The 20,029-nt window shown below is 52.1% G+C and overlaps 2 protein-coding genes across 11 annotated transcripts in view; one reads left to right on the top strand and one right to left on the bottom strand.

The window, feature by feature from the left end:
* HSCB (HscB mitochondrial iron-sulfur cluster cochaperone) overlaps positions 1–4,706 on the top strand; it is a 9,732-nt gene extending 5,026 nt beyond the window's left edge. The window contains exon 6 of the mRNA XM_084819797.1: positions 219–4,706. Within this exon, the coding sequence (XP_084675923.1) occupies positions 219–310 (92 nt within the window). The 3' untranslated portion in view covers positions 311–4,706. The remainder of the gene's footprint in view (positions 1–218) is intronic.
* Positions 3,667–20,029, bottom strand: LOC146335870 (solute carrier family 2, facilitated glucose transporter member 11-like). 10 transcript variants are annotated; one of them, XM_084819781.1, is made up of 12 exons: positions 19,493–20,026; positions 14,802–14,900; positions 12,431–12,591; positions 11,639–11,763; positions 11,103–11,232; positions 10,795–10,943; positions 10,082–10,269; positions 9,179–9,289; positions 8,696–8,797; positions 8,356–8,428; positions 7,463–7,590; positions 3,667–6,333 (listed from the first exon to the last, which is right to left on the bottom strand). In XM_084819781.1, the coding sequence occupies exons 1-12, from the start codon at positions 19,535–19,537 to the stop codon at positions 6,154–6,156; spliced, it is 1,491 nt and encodes a 496-aa protein (XP_084675907.1). In that variant the 5' UTR covers positions 19,538–20,026; the 3' UTR covers positions 3,667–6,153. The 10 variants fall into 10 exon arrangements, with proteins under 10 accessions (XP_084675907.1, XP_084675906.1, XP_084675908.1 ...); XM_084819780.1 differs by having other exon boundaries at positions 19,875–20,015; XM_084819782.1 differs by lacking the exon at positions 9,179–9,289 and having other exon boundaries at positions 19,493–20,029.

The following is a 20,029-nucleotide window of genomic DNA, read 5'->3' as shown; positions in this document are numbered from 1 at the left end:
TTACAAATGAGAAGCGGTATAGGAATATTTCTAATAAATAGTTTACATATGTGAGAGTGTATCCTGTATGCTGCTAATATGGCAGTACTTTTCTTTGGTCTTTGCCTTTCCTCTTGATTGTATGTTGCTTTGTGAGGGCATATCCCTAAAAAATAACTTTAAACATACTTCAAGTAAGTAATAAACTTTCTTTTTTGTCTGTTTTTTTTAAATTTCAGATGACCTTCAAGAAGCCAAAAAACTTTTAGCCAAAATGCAGTATTTTGCCAACCTGGAAGAAAAGGTGAAGAGGAAGAAAATCCCTTCTTAACCTCCCATAATTAGCTATGAAGTGCTTTTCCCCTTGTGATCTTTGTCCAGGCAGCTCCAAATCCTACCGCCCTCGCTTGGCATGGAGCTGGTATGATGCAGAAGAGAACAGAGGCTCTCCCCGTTCCTCAGGCTGGGCCAAGCAATTGGCATTTAAAGTGACCTGCTGCTCCTTTGTCAGGGTGTAGTGGGGATGCCTTCCAATAAATGCATCACTGCAGGAATCCTGCTTTGTGTGAGGCTGTATGTAGGAAATGCAAATCCAGCCCTGCTTGTATCTGGGAAGCCGAACGTGTGTGTTGTTTCGAGCCCTCAGAGTGGGTGCAAATCAAAATAAACATGTAGCCACCTGGATACGTTTCAGTTTGGAGGTTGGGATAGCGGGTGAGTTGTCTGCATTACAGTCTAGGCGGATGAGCTGCCCCAAGACTGAACTGTGAGGTTATGCAGTGGGAGGGAGGGCTACAAGCAGGCTGAAGCTCGTAGAGTTGTTCCCGATGCTACTTTTCAGCAAAACTGGGTTTATGACCAGCGTGACTGGTTCTTAATATTTACTGCAAAGTGGAGCTCCAGAAGCGTTCTTATTAGCAGTCCCATCTGCTCATGCATCCTGTTTCTAAGGGAGGCCTAGCAGATGCCCCCCTTGGGAAGCACCCCAGGAGGCCATATAGACAACAGCCCTTCCTCCCCCCTGCCCCCCAGCAACGGAACTTCCAAGATATGCTGCCTCTAGACCTGGAGGTCCCACTTGGCCATCATGACCCTCATAGCCATAGCCTTGTCTTCTATCAGCTAATTGCTTAAGCACAGGTACTTTGCAGTCAGACATGCAACAATCCAGCACAGTGAGCTACTAATACCAACGAGAATCAGATTACACGAAGAAGATCTGGCCTTGGAGAGAGATAGCGATACTTTAGATCTTGACTCTTCTATCCACACACGTCTAGCCCTTATGAGCTCCCTGGACCTAAATTTGGGCACCCCTGATAATTTAGACTCCGATATGAAACCAGCTGATAATGTGGGACTGGATAATAGACTGCTTCACTTATTGACCAAGGAAAAGCCTATGGTAACAATGACCCCAGAAATAACAGCAATTTCAAACCCACAATCGTATAGCAGAATGGCTAAACCTGACACTGGAAACTCACCTGAGCTATGTACGCCACAGACTGTCATAATGGATGACAGGGAAGTAGAATTAGAGATGGAGGCACTGATGGGGATAAGGGAGTTGACCCCAATAAGGCCACTCCCTGTACTGGAAAGGAAGAACTACAGCTCCTATGTTATGTGTGAAATATCTTCAATAGACCTAGAAACGACGCTGGATGAGATCCAGACCCGGAGGCCTCAGACTTCTACTGAGAAACTTATAGGAGGATTACAAAATTCAACAAGTATTCAGCTTAGTACAGAGCCAAATGATGCTGCAGAAGCAGACTGCCAGACCCCTCTGATACTCCAAGCCAGTGCCTCCAGCCCTCAAGGGATGACTGGACACCATTTAAAATCAGGTGTGCTATATCCCCAAGTTGATTCCCCATTGGGAGAGAATTGGATGGACTCGCCTGTCCCCTCAATTGGGCTGGCCTCAGAGCTAACAACTGAGCTGAGGGAAGAAAAAAAGAGTGCCCAGGAGTTGGAAAGTATCACTCCTGAGTCCCAATGACACGCAAACAACCAGCATATAAATAAAATTGGCCTTACAACATGGAATATAAACAGCTGGACTGGAATCCTGCAGGACCCTGAATCAAAAGACTATCTTTCCTCCAAAGATATTGTACTGCTACAAGAAACATGGGTCCAGGGGAATTTGCTGTTTAATGGTTTTCAATCATATTCTATTGGAGCAGTCCCTGGGGAGGGACACGGAAGATGTAAAGGAGGTTTAGGAATCTTAATTGCTATGTCTTTGTGCATAAGCACAAGGATACTGCCATCCTATAAACAACATGCAGTGGCTGTCCTTGCTCATTTTGATTGATGGGATCTGTTGATAATAAATGTTTATCTTCCCCCTCAAACGAAGAAATTACAGACTGGGGAAATTTGGGCAGAATTTGAAACATACGTAGCAGATCTGCTCCAATCCTATCGCAATACATATGCGATTTTGGGACTTTAATGCCAGGATGGGTCCAAGTGATCATGCCCTATATTCCCAACAAAAGGCTTATCCCCCTACACCTAGTATAAATGGCCTTCCATTTACTCGACAATCTAAAGATATAAAATCTAATTATTTTGGGCTCTTACTAGATCAATTGACTACAAGGCTCAACCTGCACACTCTTAATGGTGCATTCAGGAAAGACCATCCAGTGGAATTTACCTATCTGGCGGGAACCAGAATGAGTCAGATAGACCATCTCATTGTATCAACAAACTTGATTCCTTTTGAAGGACATGGAGGTCGTCCCAAAACTTCACAGTGATAATCTCCCGGACTTATTGACTTGGAAAGCCCCGCACCCCTATCTACGAAGTGCCAATCTCTCTATGCCTATGATACTCCCTGAGGGGGAAGCTTACTGTCGTGTCAAATGGACCCCAAGGATGGACATGGAATTATGGGCCATTCTTGCATCAGACAACATGCAAAACATTAGGACATCTCTAATACTTAACACCCAAATAATGAGCCCGGTGGAATTATATCAGGAGTTAGCCTGAGAATTGAAACAAGCCTTTACTTGGAGAGTAAGGGTGCCTCAACAACGGCACCATCCACCCTCGAAGCCCTGGTTTGATAGGGAATGCGTTCAAGCAAAAAAAAGCCTTACAGAAGGCCTATCAAAAGTATAAATTTAGTTCTGATTTGAAGGCGGCTCAAGATCATCTTGAACAGAAAAAAATCCTACAAACAGCTACTGATACAAAAGAAAAAAAAGGCTTGGAAGGAGAACTCTGCGAAACTGATTCAAGCAGCCAAATCTAAGGATCCGATCATATTCTGGCTGTTGGTAAAGATCTCGCCAATTTGTGGACCAACATTGCCAGACTGCTATATTCATCCAAAGGCTTGGGAGAAGCATTTCCATCAATTATATAAGGATTCTGATGCTGCCCATGTGGCTTGGAATATTGCACTTGAAGATGCTCCGCCTTGGCCCCCGGTCCTGGCTTCAGAAATTTATGATCTAGTTGCCCAGATGAAAACAGGCAAAGCACTGGGCGAAGATCTGATCCCTCCAGAGGTGGTCAAAAATAACTTAGAATGGTGGGGCCCGGCTCTAGCATCGCTATTCTCCTACATTGACATGACTGGGCAGACACCAGAAGATTGGGGCTCTGCCATTATTGTTCCTATATTCAAGAAGGGAAAGAGAGACGACCCCGCAAATTACAGACCCATCAGTTTATTAAGTACTATCGGTAAATTATACACCAGGCACTTATATAGGAAGCTTAAAGACTGGCTGGAACAGGATATGATATTGGCGGAGGAGCAGGCAGGCTTCAGGGAGGGTCGCTCTACTATAGATCACTGCTTGGTACTACAGCATCTCATCGAGAAATACATCTCAAACAAGGTCACCTCGCTCTATGTAGCCTTTATAGACCTTAAGGCGGCTTTTGACTCTATCTCGAGGGTCAAACTATGGAAGAAATTAGAGGCCTCCACCATTGATAGGCGCCTGCTCCTACTCATTCAGACTCTATATAGGGACACCTCCCTTAAGGTCAGATGTAGTGCTCACGGCCACCTTACAAAGGCTGTTCCAACAAAAAAAAGGGGTCAAGCAAGGCTGCATTCTCGCCCCACTTTTGTTCAACTTCTACATCAATTCAAAGGTAGACCAGCTAAACCACACCGATTTTCATCCCCCCAAAATTGCAGGGAGGCATATAACCACTTTACTATATGCAGATGCTGCTGCTATTATCTCAAGGACTCCAACTGGGCTTACAAGAGCATTGCGGAAGTTGACTGAATAATGCAAGGAAGATCTGATGATCAATTATCAAAAAACAAAAATCATGACTTTTGAAAAAAGACCAAAAATCAGATCATGGATGATAAACCAACATAAGATTGAGCAGGTTTCCCAATTCAAATATTTAGGGGTAGTCTTCCAAGCAAATGGTTCCAGGAAGGCTCACGGCGAATATGTGGCATTAAACGCGCAGAGAAGCTCATCAGCAATAGCACAATTTATGAGAACGAAAGGCAGCCACTATATCCCTTTAGCCCTCCAGTTATACCAAGCAAAAGTACTAGCGCAATTATTGAACGGCTCAATTGGGGCCTTTCCCGAATACCCAAACATTAGAACGTGTACAATCAAAATTTTTGAGGGCAATATTGGGTGTTCCTAGGGATGTCTCCAATGCAAAGATAAGATTAGAGACTGGCCAGATCAAAATTGAAGCTAGGGTCATAGAATCATAGAATAGTAGGGTTGGAAGGGGCCTACAAGGCCATCGAGTCCAATCCCCTGCTCAATGCCTGGGTCTGGGTGGCTATTCTTGTGTACCGGCTTAGACTGTCATATTTTCCTACTGGCCTTGCTCCACTAATTTTGCAAGACGATTTTAAATCCAATTGGATTCAGTCAACAGAACAGAAAATAGCTTTCTTGGGGCTTCCCTTGCGGACTTTATTAAATATGGGTTTTGATCTGGCAATGGAGACTATCAAGCAGCTCATTGCAGATACTGAGACAAAATGACCTCAATAGTGCCCCAGAATTTTATCTCAGATGACTATAGATACATTGTAACAGCTGCACCCTATCTTGAACAACTGGAACTGCATAAACATAGAAGGGCATTTACCTTGGCCTGTCTAAATGGACTCCCCTTGGCAGTTTTGGAGAGACGATACAAAAAAATCCCCTGGTCAGACTGCCTCTGCCCCGTGGCAAGGAACAGATAGAAACCACAGAGCATGTTTTGCTGTGGTGTATATTTTATAGAGATATTCGTGCCGCACTCATCTCCCCACTGATGAATCGCTTTCCGGGACGTACAGGACAACAATATGTCTACATATTGTTGTCTGACACTAATTCGACATTTACGTATAGTGTCGCCAGATTTTTTGCAGCCGCGATAGGTGTTCGAAGAAGGATGCTGAGGGAGCTCGGACTTACCTAGTTGGATGAAAGACAAAGTCTGGAGAGTAATGCCATTCACCCAATATGGCTGATATGCATTACATTAGTACTACACTGTGTTGAAGTGTCTATTAATTTGACGGGATATATGGCAGATAATTTTAATGTAGTTCCTTTTTTGAGCTGGTCTTTGCCCGTAATAAAGTTTTATTCTGTTCTAATCCAGCACAGGGACTGGTGTGGATTGAGCTTTGCAAGAAGCATAGCTTGTGTTTGCAGCCCATGCCAATGTTCCTAGATCACAAGGAACATTTGTTGGATAATTCTGATATGTTGGATAATTCTGAGATGAACATTTGGATCCTGCCAGAGGCACCAGACCTTCCCTTGGTCACTTGGCCTTAGGTCTTCCCACGCTGATGCATTTTGGCAGTTTTACACAGCTACTGCTGGTGAGGCAGCCCTTGTGCGGAGCTCAGCAGGGGCTACGTTCTCTACATGAAAATAGTAGCCAGATTGAAAAACAGCTGTTTTTATTGACCTGAGCCCTTATTCTGCAGGTTATAAAATTTGTTGAGAGTGGGGGAAGTATCAAATCTCCCTGCCCTGCAGCAAAAGTTGTCTGCTGCTGTAGCCAGCAGGGCTCAGGAAAGGACACTGCTGTTGGGGTACACCATACTGGGCTGTCCACGGAGCCTGTTAATGTTTGCATTCTCTGGCCAAGCTGTGTCTCACCAAACCACCTCAGCCCCTAGAACTCATTACTGAGATGTCATCTCTCGCACAATTCTCCATCTTGCCCCTTGGTTCTGCCAAAGTTGAGCCTGTGAAATTCTCTCTTAATTTCCAGGAAAGTTTTGTTCTTTGTCTCCGGAATAACAAAAAAAAGAAAAATGGCAACCAAGCAGCATTCCAGCATAAACACAACGAAGCAGTACTGCTTGAGGCCTTTCTGCAAGCAAACAAACACGTAGACGATGTGAGGACAGATTATAATTCAGAGAAGATCTTAGCTAAATGCAGCAAACTATTGTAGTTTTTTTTTCTTACACTGTTGGTAAAATGGGCAAAGGCAGATGCTCTTTCTGGGTTCAGACAGCAAAGCCTCCTGCCAGTGACAAAAATTGTTGTAGACATCTTAGTTGGGATGGATTCAGACAAATGGTGGAAGTACTGTTGGTTCATGAGAATGCTGCCAAATGCCACAGCCACATGGTGAAATTGCAGCCCCCACCCCAAGGAAGAGCTGACAAGTGATGAGCCTGGCCTGTGATTGGTCACCCCTGGGTAGCTTCACCCCTCACTGTTCACTGGGATTACTTCACCCTCCATTAGTACCTTGGATTAATTCCTCCTGCTTGGTGAACTGGAGTTGTTTATCAGCCTAAACATTCTAGGTATTTTAATTAGTTGTATTTTCACATCTTTTTTCTGAGAGGGTGGGGAAGGTGCATTTCCGAATTAAGCAGCCACTTTTTACCAGGTTCCCATTAATACACTTGTCCATATTAAGAGGTAATCCATCTTTTTCAGGCCTTGCTGGAAAGTAAGAGTCAGATGTGCTAAGAATGCCTCATGATGGTGTGATGTTTCTTCTAATCACACACACGTGTTTGCTTGGCCAGCTTCAGTTTATTTTACGTTGCAGCTTGCCAGTGTGGATGGTAATAGAGTGGTCCGAAAGAGAAGTTTATGTGCTGGGGCTCCTCTTTATTTATATATCTTATATTAACATGAGACATTTTTCTACATAACAGGGCTGTGATGTGCAAAAAGGCCAGTTTAAAAAAATATTTCAACAAAATAAAAACGTGTTTACTTTTTTCCTCTTCCCTCCCCATCCCTTTTGCCTTTTCTCTTGTGTCACGTAGATTGTAAGCCAATGGGCAGGGACTGTCTCGTTTTTGTTGATCATATGTAAGTCTTTTTGACTGAAGAGCAGGATAAAATGCTTTAAATAAATAACCAGAGCAGCACAATGCACAAAGGCAGAATTGGCAACCGTCTTGTGAGAGACCGTGCTGTCTGTCTGAGCAGTGTGTCTTGCAGCGGGAGGTTGGTTTGCAAACCCATCTACATACCACTATAAAGGGGAAGAGCATTCCAACGATGAAGAAGCTCAGCCAGCTCACAGATCCAGCGATCATGTAAGCGGCGGGTCGTGAAGACTGCGTAAACAATTCAGCTGTCAAAATGTTTGTCGCTCCACCTAGAGATCAGTTTTCAGAAGAAATTGTGTTACGCTGGGGAAAGTGGAAAATGTGGAGAAGCAGAAGACAAGAAATGGTTAGTAAGTCTTTGGGGGAAGGATTAGCATCTAGATTTTGTTGGAAATTGTTGGCTTCAGAGCCAAAGGATTGCTATAAGTGGATGGCTGCAACTCGTTTTTATCCTAAAGCATGCCAGTTAAAAATGCCAGCTGCTGCCATCTTGGGCTCTGTGAAGGAAAGGAAAGAACATAAATGCAAGTATAATAATATCAATGCCCAGAAAACAGGCTGAAGGAACCTTAGGTAGCTCCATCTTTCAAGCTAATCTGGCTGGGAGATGGCATGGGAATGTCATGTCCCTTCCACACACCCTGGTCCATGCGTGCCCCTCTGGAGGATTAAAAGGACACAAATGTAGCTAATCTCGGTTGATATTGAGCATGCATAATAGGTGTAGATAAAGACACATCCTTTGAGAGTTAAAAAGCCAGCCCAACAACTATAGCTATTGGCTTCTTGAGTGGCTGATGTCTCAATGGATTGCCTTCTTTGCCCTCCATCTTACTGTATTAGTTTACTCCCTATGCAAACTTACCCAATGCCTTCAGTCAGGCAACTTGGCCCATGACATCTGTCTGGTGGCCCTTGCTGTGTATTCTAGTAAAAAGCCAGGCCTGAATACCCAACTCACAAGCAAGTGGTTGGCACCAGGAGGAGCGTGCCTGTATTTGCCCCCAATCAGAATTCGGGAAGAAGAGAGGTACCTGGTCCGAGCCCAAAGCTCAAGATGAAGGCAAATATGCAGGCCATGCTCAGGTACGGCACCCACGAGTACACCTGGGAAGAGAGCAGCACACAGGACACTTGGCTTCTGTGGCTGCCAGCACCTCCCTTTGATCAGCAGCCCAGAGTGGATGCTGTGCTGCACCTCAGTCTGGCTTCTTACCTGGCTTCCCTCCTGCTGCAATTGCCCATGCTTGGTGCTCTGCAGGAGACAAGCCTGTGGTGGCCACTGCCAGCCAAGTCCTGGCTGCATCTCCACCTGTGGCCTGCCCCTCTTGACATCCCGACCCACGTTCCTCTTAAATGGGCTGCCAAGCATACCTGGTATGTCAGGGAAAAGGTCAGCACTGCACACCACAGGGTCATGAGGGAGTAGCCGCCCAGGATGAGAACCCTCCTGCCCACAGACTCGATCAGCAAGCCCTGCAGGGAGGAGGAAGGGAGTAAGTCCACTTCGCTTTCTCACCCACTCATAGAGCAACAAGGAGGATTCTCTTTGTGCTCACAATAATTCAGACTGGCAGAATTAGAATCATAGAATAGTAGGGCTGGAAGGGGCCTACAAGGCCATCGAGTCCAACCCCCTGCTCAATGCAGGAATCCAAGTCAGAGCATCCCTGACAGATGGCTGTCCAGCCTCGTCTTGAACACCTCCAGTGTGGGAGAGCCCACCGCCTCCCCAGGTAATTGGTTCCATTGTCGTATTGCTCTAACAGGACGTTTTTCCTGATGTTCAGCCGGAATCTGGCTTCCTGTCACTTGAGCCCATTATTCCGTGTCCTGCACTCTGGGATGAACACTTACACAGGTGAGGGCAGTGAGGCACTCACAAGCCCCCGTGCCTAGAGTCACGTAGGGAATCTTTTCTTGGGGGATCCCAGTTTCTCCAAAAACATAACCTGCGTAGAAGTAAATCTGGGAAAAAGTACCAAAAGCACAATGAGCGGGAGACAAGTCAGCAGGAGGAGGAGGAGAGTGCCAAGGCCCAGCCTGTCAGGTCCTGTCACTTGGGGGGTGGGGGCAGGGAATGATACCCTGGGAAGCTGCACATTCTTTTCAAGTAAACTGCTTGAGTTTTTAGCAAATTGCTGCTTATTTGAAACAAAACAAAAAACCCCAGAGAGTGCATAACTTGTGCCCCCGTTGGTGCCTGGGAGTTCTGCTTCCTTCCCCCAAAGTGCCACCAGTCCTTCCATCCTAGCTTGGAGAGAGCTGGCTGGGAATGTGCAGTATGTGGGACAGACCACTAGTGGCATGGATCAAGCTTTAAGTAATGAGTCCAAATGCAAAGGGCCATGTAGGACAGTGGACACTTGGTGGGATAGGGCGGGCGTGGACATCAGCTGCCATTAACATGGTTTTCCATGGAGGACGGTGTGGATTGGGCAGGGTTCGGCACAGATGGCAACACTGAGCCAGTTTCACATCGGCTCAGCTCTGATAGCTCACAGCCAAGGAATTCTGGGAGCTGTAGTTCTAAGGAAGAACTAAAAGTCTAACCATGCACAGCACCTTCTCCAGGTGACCGTTCCCAGGGTGCTTTGGGGGAAGCCTCACCAGTTCAGCTGGTTCCAAGCCAGCCCATGTCTGGAGTGTGGCAAAATGCATGTGCAGATGGGCCTGTGCTTTGCCCCACAGCCGTGGTAGCTGGGCTGTGGCTAGCAGAGAAGGCTCCTACCAAGTGGGGATGGCTGTCCGGATTCTCACCGCATTGATCCCGCTGAGCTGCTGGCCTGCTGTCATGAAGATGATGGTGATGAGCTGCCATCGGATGCTGCGGTCCATGAAGAGTTCCCACGGCTTCCTGGCCTTCTCTCCACGGAGGGCACAGTGCTCCTTCTGGATGTCCCTCATCTCCATCTGGTAGTGCAAAGGGCCATGGAAGCGCTTCAGCGCTAGGGAGGAAAGGAAGGACAGCAGGAAAAGGGTGAGGCTCAGGTCCCAGGCAGGTCCCCAAGCAGAGACAGCTTTGCCGCTCAGAAGGCTGCAAGCAGCTGCTGCTGCTCAGCCACGAGGCGAGGCTCCTGGTCATCTCACGGACAGCAGTCACCATCCAACTGCAACAGCAAGCAGTGGGGCCAGCCAGCCAGCCCCTGCCATCCCTCTTTCACAGGTGTGGCACTGGGGGAGGGGCGAGCAGGGCCACACAAGGAGTCTGCCCTCGGACCCAGGACTTTGGCCGGTCTTTGTTTCTTTCTTGCTCTATCCCACAGGTGGGCAGGAGGGCCTGGGTGGCGAGGTCAGGGGGGAGCCCATGGAATCAGTCTGCAACCTGGCAAGATAACTGGGAGGAAATGGGCAGCAGCCATGGAGGGGGACGTGGCCTGGCTGGGGGAGGCCCAGGGCTGCTGCAGAGGATCAGGAAGGAGGATCCTGTCCTGGCAAAGGATGCCAAAGGGCAGGTGAGCAAGCGGGCTTACCTTTGATGCACTTCACCTCATCCCCTCTGTCAAGGAAAAGGAAGCGGGGGCTTTCTGGGAACCAGGGGAGGGTCAAGAGTTGGGCAAGGGCTGGGAAGCAGCAGCTGGAGACCAGGAAGTGCCAGTATGCTGCTCCACCAAGCAGCTCCCTGTGAAAAGAGCAGAAAGAGCCACTGCCAGGCCTTCGGGAGGGGGCACAGATCAGGGCCAGCCAGCCCCAATCTCCTCCTGGGGCAACAAGCCAGAAGCCAGGCTGGATGGCTGCCTCTTGCCCCTGCAGCCTGGGCACCAAGGACAATAGCACTTACCTTAAGCCCACTACCTGTCCTGCCAGAATGCCCCCAGCCAGGAAGATGGAGCTGCCCATGGCCATGGCCCCTCGCAGATGCCTGGGGGCCACCTCCCCGATGTAGAGAGGCTGCACGCAGAGGCTGATGCCTGGAATGGAAAGAGGAACTCAGGCAACCCGTCCTTGTGTGGCTTTTCAGCCCCATTGCACATCTGTCACAAAATGATTCTCCCCCAAGCACACCCATTCAGAGCCGCCCCAGGCTGAGGCTGTGCTATCACTGGACATGTAAAAAATGCATCCAACATCCAACTGAAAAGGGAACAACAGGTTTTTAAAATCCACACACCTCCATAAAGGCTGCGCATGTCTGAGCATAATATGCTTTCACGGGAGAAAAGAGGGAGGATGCTGGAAACAAATAATGTCCCATGCACATGACAGAGCCCACAGCAGCCTGAACACTCCAGCAACCCCAGGTCATGGTCATGCAGTTACGGTGGCCAAAGACGGGCCATCAAGCAAACAGCATCGTGTTGCTGCCTGTCCTTTTACCTGTGTTCACACCAATCAAAAACCGCCCAGCGATCAGCAGCTCATAGAGTCCTGTGGAAAAGCTGATTCCCATCAGGATTGCAGCCAGCAGGGCAATGAAATTGTTCATCAGAAGAGCTCCTTTCCTACAAAGGGAGGAGGAGGAGTCAACAAGAGAATTCCCTGCAATGGGCCATTTGCTTTACACCTGTGAACAAAGCTGGAGCAGCATTCCACACGCTGTGAGAACATCACGCTGTCTCAAAGGCAGGAGGGGTGGATGTGCTGGAACTTGGGGGTGGGGTGTAGTGCTGTGTGCACGTGTCTCTGTGTGCTCTCACACACACATGTGAATTTCTGTGTACGTCAAGCGAGTGAAAAATGTGTGGCGGTAGAGAGGTCTGTGTGTGTTTTAGGCACGTGAGAGAAATGGCCAGATTAAAGCTGGGACTTCTGAAGCCCCCCGCCCTGCCTTCTCGCCACACCACATCATGGCAATGCATCCCTAGGGAGACACACGCACCAACACCTGTCTTCCCACTGCTTCCATCTTTTTTCTTATGCAGAAAATCCAGTGAGATGCACAGTCAGTTCTGACAGGTAGCACAGAGAGCCCACTTTCTGTCTGGCAGAACCCTCAGCCTGACCACCGCACAGGTGCTGTGAGGTATGATGGGGCGGGTGACCTATGGATGCTGCCCTCAGCTCCTTGGAGGGGTGGAACGAGAAGCGGGCAACGACATCCAGGAAGGCCTGCAGCCCAGCTGTTGTTGTCAGAAGAAGCGCCCGGAGGGAAAGGCGCTTCTCACTCACCTCCCCAGCCAGATGGCCGTGCTCCCGCCAAGGTGCGCCCCGAAGAGCCCGCCCAGGGAAAAAATGGACGCAACGGCGGACCAGAGGAGGGTCAGCATGCTGGGACTGACGTCGGCCTGGTAGCGGCTCTGCCAGGTTTCGTTGAGGAACTTGTGGATGTGCTGAAAGAGCAAGGGGAGAAAGCGCCTGCTGCCGCGGCCCGCCGGCCCCGCCCCGGAGGCTGCGCGCGACCCGCCCGCGCCCGGCGGAGGCCTTCGGCGAGGGCGCCGCTCCGGCATCCGCGGGGCAGCCCAAGCCCCGCCCCGCCCCGCCCCCCCCGCCCCGCGCGCCTTCCCGGGCGGCTGTCGCGCGGGAGCAGGCGGCGCGGGCTCGCGGGGGCCCTTGGGCGGCGCCGCCCCTGGCACCGCGGCCCGCCTGGCAGCCGGGCGTGCGCGGCGCTGCCCTCTGCGGGCGCTCCGCGCCTCTGGCAAGGGATTCGGGCGGGGGCCTGCCCCGCAGCACGCGCTCGGGGCCCCGAGGGGCCGGGAAGGGCCCTGCGGCGCCCGCCCGGCCGCAGGCACGCCCGGCGCGGGCCCGCGCTCCCCGCCGCCGCGGCGCCCGCCCGGCCTCAGCGGGGCGCGCCCACGGGGAAGAAGGGCGGCCGCCGTGGCTCCTCTTTCCCCGCGCCACGCACACCCGTCCCTCCCTCCGTGGGCCCCTGGCGCTTTCTGGGCTTCCCCGCCGCGAACGCGGACGCCCGTCGCCGCCCGGCCGTGCAGCTGCGCGGCCAGGCAAGGCCTCCCCTGCCCCGGTCGCCGGGCCGCGTCCGTCCCTTCCAGGCCGCGGGTGTCTGGTCCGCTTCTCCTGCCAGCACCGGGGCGGGGGCGCCCAACCTCGCAATGCGGGGCGGGGCAGGAAAGCAAGTCGCCGTCCCGTTGCCAGGGAAGGTGCCTGGGCCCCTTCGCAGCCAGCATGCGGCCGGGCCGGGGGGGGGGTGCAGCTTGGCCTCCCCCGTTGCACGCCCAGCACCAGCCTTGGCTTTGGGCTGCAGCGAGCCCCAGACTGGCATGGGCTCCAGCACCTACCCAAGGGTCCCGACCCCCTTGTGCCACCCTTTGCAATGGCCCTCCCAAATGGATTCTCTTTTTAGATATACTGTACCTTCGCCCTTGTGCGGGGGGGGGGGGGGGCGGTATACCGCTTGACTGCTTGGCAACAAGAAGCCCTGGACTGGCCACCCTCTGCAGTCTCACCATAACCACAGCCAGCCTGGATCAGCTGACCTAATTGTGTTTGACTCACTCTTTTGTCTGCCACATGCCTTTTCCTTCAATGGTTACTTTGTTTTTAATCATCTTAAGAAGCATGAAATGTTACAGTAAACCCACACTGCACAGTTTAATCAGAAAGGGCATCAGCTGACAGCGGAAGCGGGGCCAGCTGTTTCCTTCCCAACAGAGCCATTCTGCTTTATTGTCGATCACCTGAATGTTGACTTGTGATAACACTAAATGGCGAAACCACCCAGCCCATTAGAGACGCTTTCCTGCCCTCAGAGTTCCTTGAGCGCTGGGGAGATGGTTGGGCAGGTGCCAACCGTAAATAGAAAGGTGGGTTTTTTGGTCCACATCGGCCCCCTGCAAAATGTCGGGAATGGACCAGCCACCAGAGGGGAAGATGACTGGCGGCCAAGAGAGACTGCAGATGTTGTCTCTCTTGTAGGAGGAAGTGGCCCGCCAGTTGACTCAGATTTACGGCACTCGCTCAGGGCCGGAGGAGCCATGGAAGCCGAGGCAGCTGCAATCTCTCTGCTGACCAGTCCTCGTGAAATAGTCCTTGGAGGACAGTGGGTCCTGTTGGCAACCTGGCAGGTATTTATATTACAGCAGGAGTGTTGAAACTCTGGCCCGCAAGCCAAATCTGGCCCTCCTGGGGTCCCAGTCCGGCTCTCTGGGGCTCTCCAGGTGGCCATGCCTCCTTCCCTCAACCAGTTGGGTGGTTTGGGACTTTTCTGCAGTGTTTCCCAGTCCTAAAAGGCTGACATGCCTCTCTGAAGGCTCTGTTACTGACAGGAAGAGGTTCAAGCTACAACATGCTGGCATTCTGGCTCACCCCTTTCCCTTTGGCCCCACCCACCACTGGAGTGTGGCCCGCAAGAGTTCTCCAAAATGGAATTCAGCCCTGGGGCTGAAAAAGGTTCACCCCCCCCCCCGCATTACAGTCTCCATTTGTGGTCTAGGGAAGGGTTTTATGTGAGCAATGTCTGCACCTGCTCCAAACCTCTGAAGAGTTGGAGAACCTTATCCAGAAACCCGCCGAGGGCTCCTCCTCCAGTCTCCAGCCATAGTAAAGAGATGCGCAGAGCTCCAGGGCACAGTAGAAGATGTCTTACCTCAGTGGGGGCATTGATGATGGAAACGTTGTACCCATATTGAAAGGTCCCTCCAATTCCAGCTGCACACACAGCCAAAAACAGTGTCCACGTAGGAAGCTAGAGAAAGAAGCCCGAAATCCCACCAGTCAGGACAGCCAGGGCACTTGCAACAGGCTGAGGTTGCCATCACAACTGGAGAAAACAGCTTTTGCCCAAAGAGACAGGATCGCGCGCTTCTGCAGAGCAGATTGTAAGTAGCATCTCAGGCCTGGGGAATGGGCATTTCGTGTAATCCCCCCATGCTGATCAATGGACCCAGAGCAACAGACTGACAATCACTCTGCTGGAGTCGAATGACTGTACACCTATGTTTTCTCTTACCAATTCCAAACTGTTAACTAATTAATTAAGAAGTGTGACAATGAATCAACAACAAAAGACAAATGACCCAACCTCAAACCCTAGTGTGGCACAGGGCCAATGAGCGTTGTTGTTGTTGTTCAGTCGTTCAGTCGTGTCCGACTCTTCGTGACCCCATGGACCATAGCACGCCAGGCCTTCCTGTCCTGTGCTCTCTCCCGGAGCGTGCTCAAGTTCATATTCATTGCATCCGTGATGCTATCTAGCCAATGAGCGTAACTGCCACTTTTTCTCACACTTCCTCTAGTCCAAGAGAGCAGCAGTTCAGATAGCAACACACATGCACACTCATACACTCATGCATCCCAGGGCTCCTTTTCTGGGTCTGTACAAGAAGCCGGGCCTCCCAAAGTGTTCCCTTTGCGCATCACCAGGCGGGCCTCTGAAGTGCTCGGTTTGCCGCAAGAGTGACTTCAAGTACCAAGGGAAGCGCCCTCATTCCACATCACTGGGCTCTTGCAGGCTTGGGAAAGATCCCGCAAGCAAGCAGCTTCAAAGGAAGGGAAGGGGCCTTCCACAGAAGACCACACCGAGAGCCGGAGGTGGGCACAGCTGGGCTTGACGGGGTCATCTGCCATGGGAAATGGCAGCCTCCCTTTGCACAGACGGCCCACCAGTGCTATTCTTCTTGCCTGTCATTTCTAGGGCTCTTCTCTGCAGAGGAAACATTTCCGGTTCCACCAGGAGGAAAATGAGGCTGAGGGACAGAGACGTGCCACAGGTCAATCCTGGAAGCCAGGCCTGCCTCATCCCAGCCCAACCCGCCATCGCACCGCCCCTTTGCTCCCTACAGCTACAGCACTCCAAGCACGGATGAGTTGACCAAACAGAAACAAGGATTTGCCCTGCTAAGGGTCGGCCTGGCAGCACAGCAAACACCCACAGGTTGGGCCACTGGGATCCTTGCAGAGGCTGCTGCGGCTGCATGAGGCAGCCTCTGGACCGATGCTGCAAGAGACCGCTTGGGTTGCAAAGCCACAGCTGCAGTCTTGGGATGCCTCAGCACAGGCCGCTTCTGCCTTTCCTGTTCAGAGCGCCCTTGGAGTCTGCTGCTCTCTTGCCTTGTATGCTGAAAACACATCAGAGGACCACAGGGATCCCAGGCACAAGCACGACGAAGGGCAGAGCTGGCAAGGCTGAAGCCAGAACACTCCTGGCCTGGGGGCTTCCCTCGAATCTGCCACAGAGCAGTGTCTGTGCAAATGCACAGGGGTTGAACATCTGGCCCAAATGCTCACAGCTGCTAGCCTCAGGCGAGCTTTCCCAGTCTGAACGCTTGGGCTGTCAACCCCGGGCCTCACTCAGCACTGCTGAGCAGCTACGTGGGGTGTGTGCGCAACAGGGTATTTCCTTCCATTGCCATGGATGGAAAAGCAGCCCCTGGGGGTGGAGAGGAGCAGGCTTTGAGTGGGGAAATGGCTAGCTGAGGGAAAGTGTTAGCCAGCACCCACCCCACTCCAAACTCGCAGCCTCGCAGGGCTGCTTTCCACCACCAAAAAGCCATCAGGAGCCAGTTGCAGGCTCCTGCCCTGTGGTGTCTCATTTGGCTGAAGCACAGTTGGACCGAGGAGGGTCAGGGCCCAGTCATGGCCCAGCAGACAGCACCACCAGTCGGCAGCTCCAGAACCACTCCAGGCCTCGGGTGCCATTTTGCTGTCTGCCTCTTGCCCCCTTTCCATGGCCCTAAGTGCTTACAAGGGATGAGCTTCTTGGACCAGTAATCCCTTGGCATGTGCTGGCTGGGGCTGGCTGGAGCACAGAGGAGCCCACTGGCTGGCTGCCTCATGAACAGTTCCGGACTGTCTGATGGTGAAGTATGTTAAGCACTTTCAGGGGGAAAGTCAAGCCCCACATAGGGGAGCAGAGGCTGCCCTGTCCTGGCTTCTGTACTCTGGGACTGGCAGGCTGGACTCCAGGGAGCCAGCATGGAAAGGGGCACCTTTGGGGCTGCCACATGGCCAGCATGTGCCTCTTTTTACCTTTGGTCAAGCTTCCAGCATGGCAGCAAACATGCCTTTGCTTTGACTCCAACGGGGCCTAGTTTGTCTGGCTCCCCACCCCATCCCCAAAATCTGGCAGGCAAATGAGGAGACGGCGACACACCACAAAGTGTCCTGTTCTGGCTCTTGGGCCTGCACGGAAAGCATGGGGCCACCAAAGCTGATCACAAGTCCATCCCTGCTGATCACGTCTCGTGATTCACCTGTGATGTTGGTGCAGATGGATTATTTGAGCAGTTCATCCCTCAACAGGATGAGCTGCTGACATTGATCCTGCTCTAGTTTTTCAGCACCCTTCCTTCCATACCGCAGAGGCAGCACCTGCCACTCCTGAAACGCCAGAGCACGAAACTGACCCTCCTTAAGGCAAGAAAGCCAGGCCTGGGCAAGGAGGGGCACCTGATGGGAGCGCAGCGCCCAGAAAGGAGCAACCAAAATGATCGAGGGCTGGAGAAACTGAGAAATGGCTGCAACATTTATGGCTCTTTAGATTAGAAAAAAGGGAAGGGGGGCATGACAGAGTTGTATAAAATTATGTATGTTGGGGAGAAAGTGGGAAATGGAGAAGGAGATCTTTCTCTCCCTCTTTCATAATACTAGAATGCAACAGGGTCATCCCATGAAGCTGAATGTTGGGAGATTCAGGACAGATAGAAGGAAGAATTTCTTCACATTGTTAAACACTGGATTTTGCTGCCACAAGATGTAGTGATGGCCTCCAACTTGGGTAGCTTTAAAGGGGGCTGGGGCGGGGGTAGAGAAATTATTGGAGGTGAAGGCTATCAATGACTGCTAAACATGATGACTATATATTATCTGCAATATTGGAGGCAGTATGCCTATGAACACCACTTCCTGGGGAACATGAGAGGGTGTTGTTGCACTCATGACCTGCTTGTGGGCTTCCCATGGGGGCATCTGGTTGGCCTCTGTGAGAACAAGATGCTGGGCTAGACAGACCTCCTTGGGTCTGATCCAGCCCAGCTTTTCTTATGGCTTGTATCCAAAGGGACCCAGCAGAGGCTTCCTTACTGGGCTTAGTGAGGGAGTCATTTTCACTCCCCCAGCCCTCCTCCTGCACCTCCCCAAAATCTGTTCCAGAGGGTTCAAGGATCTTTCAGAACAGCATGGGAGGCAAACAGCATGGCTGCAGAGAGGGGGAATAACAGAAAATCACCTCTCCCTGTTCTGATGAAGGAAGCCTCCACTGAGCCATAACATCTGTCAATGGAGGGACACCACTGGAAAGGCCCCCTATGATCGTATGTCCTCTTCCAAGGCCATGTCTGGAACCCCACCCCGCCCGGCTGTACATTTCTGTGAATGAGGCAGGGCAGTTGTACACTAAAAGCCTGATCCAGAAGCACCTCAGTACTTCATTTAGCACAGGTGGAACGGCTTCCTTTTGTCTGTCCTGCACCTAGTTCCAATCACAGTGCTCAAATCTTCAAAGGGAAAGCATAATTCTCCACTCCACACCGGTCACTTATAAAAACTTGCCCAGTCACTGACTGTGCTTTCAAATTTTTTGACATTCTTCCACCAGGCAGAAAAGTGACACTGAATATGCAAAACACGTTTTCCTCTTACTAATTCAAATAAATATTTTACGTTCTTTTAAAGTATATCAAACTAGAATGTATGCAGTCTTCAATAACAAGTTGATGGAGGTATTCACACACAACGAGGTGGCTGTATTTAAAGGGGGGCTCTCTCTGAATCCTGCGCACGCAGAGCGCCTCATCTCCGCTCCGATGCCACGCACACGCACACCACCCAGCATTGCCAGGCGGAAGGCTTGCACCCGTGATCGCACTGGGTTGGGGCGGGTGCTGCTCACCCCGTCGCCAGATATGGACCCTTCTGGCGAGCGACTCGCAAGGCGCTCACATGCAAGTCCAAACCGAGCGCAGCCAGAGGCTACCAGCAGCTCGAAGGAGCGCTGTTTGGAGTGGGCGCGCCAGAACAGCTCATTTCACGGGATCCTCCCTGGTTCGATTAAAGCACCTAATATTTCCTTGAGGGGTCCTCTGCTCTTTCCTTCAAAAGAAGAAGGTGGGGCGGGGGGAGTCCTGGGGCTTTTAACAAATTTGTGCCAGTTGCTTTCTTGGCGCGTTCATTCAGAATCAAGTCCCGCTGAACTCGGCGAGGCTTGCGTCTGAGTGAACATGCCCAGCGGGACACCCCAGACTCAACCGCGAGGCGCAGGGCAAGAGTCCTGCCCCCTCTCGAAGCTGCCAGCCCTGTCCCGGCCCGCGCTTCAGCCGAGGGGCAGGCAGGGGTGCTTACCTTGCCGGGGCGCCCAGCACCTTTCAGGAGCGGCCGCTGCTCCATCCTCGGCACCGGGCGGGTGGCCTGCCCCTCGCGACCGCAGACGGCGGCGGACGCCACGCTCCACGGAGCGCCGGCCGGGGAGGCCACTGCGAGAGGAGACCCGGCGCCGCCTCGCCGACGCCCTCCGGCCACGGGCTTGTATGGGCAGAGGCTCCTCCCCGCCTGCCGGCACGGCCGAGCACCTGGGGCTCGCGCCTCGAAGAGCCTTTTCTGCAGCGCCGGGGCGTCCTTTGCCTCGGCCGCGCGGGGAGACGCGCGCGGGCGCCTCCGCCTCCTCGCGGACCCCGCCCCTCGCTCCAGGGAAATCGCCCGAGCCGGGCCGCGGGGAGGCCATCACCTTGCGATCACGCGCTTCCATCCCGCCCTCCGCGCTGCAGCCCGGGCCGGCCGGCCGAGCGCCTTCCGCGCCGGGGTCGCGCTGCGCCGGATCGTCGCCCATAGCGCAGCGAATGGCCCGGCCGGCCGGCCGGCCCGCCGCCGCCCCGCCCCGCC

The sequence above is a fragment of the Heloderma suspectum genome, chromosome 13, assembly GCF_057233095.1.
Source record: "Heloderma suspectum isolate Gila_16-S chromosome 13, 16-S_ref, whole genome shotgun sequence".
In the NCBI taxonomy this organism is placed as follows: Eukaryota; Metazoa; Chordata; class Lepidosauria; order Squamata; family Helodermatidae; genus Heloderma; species Heloderma suspectum.
The sequence above is the reverse complement of the archived record's forward strand: the minus strand, read 5'-3'. Positions and strand labels throughout refer to the sequence as shown.

Bases quoted from the DNA above. Each gene is read 5' to 3' on its own strand.
- LOC146335870 (XM_084819774.1), bottom strand. From the start codon at position 13,383: ATGCTGGCTGCGAAGGGGCCCAGGCACCTTCCCTGGCAACGGGACGGC. The intron at 10,270-10,794 runs GTAAGCCCGCTT...TTTCCTCCCTAG, and splicing joins TGAGGTGAAGTGCATCAAAG to CGCTGAAGCGCTTCCATGGC. The intron at 9,290-10,081 runs GTGAGAATCCGG...ACTTTTTCCCAG, and splicing joins AGCTCAGCGGGATCAATGCG to ATTTACTTCTACGCAGGTTA.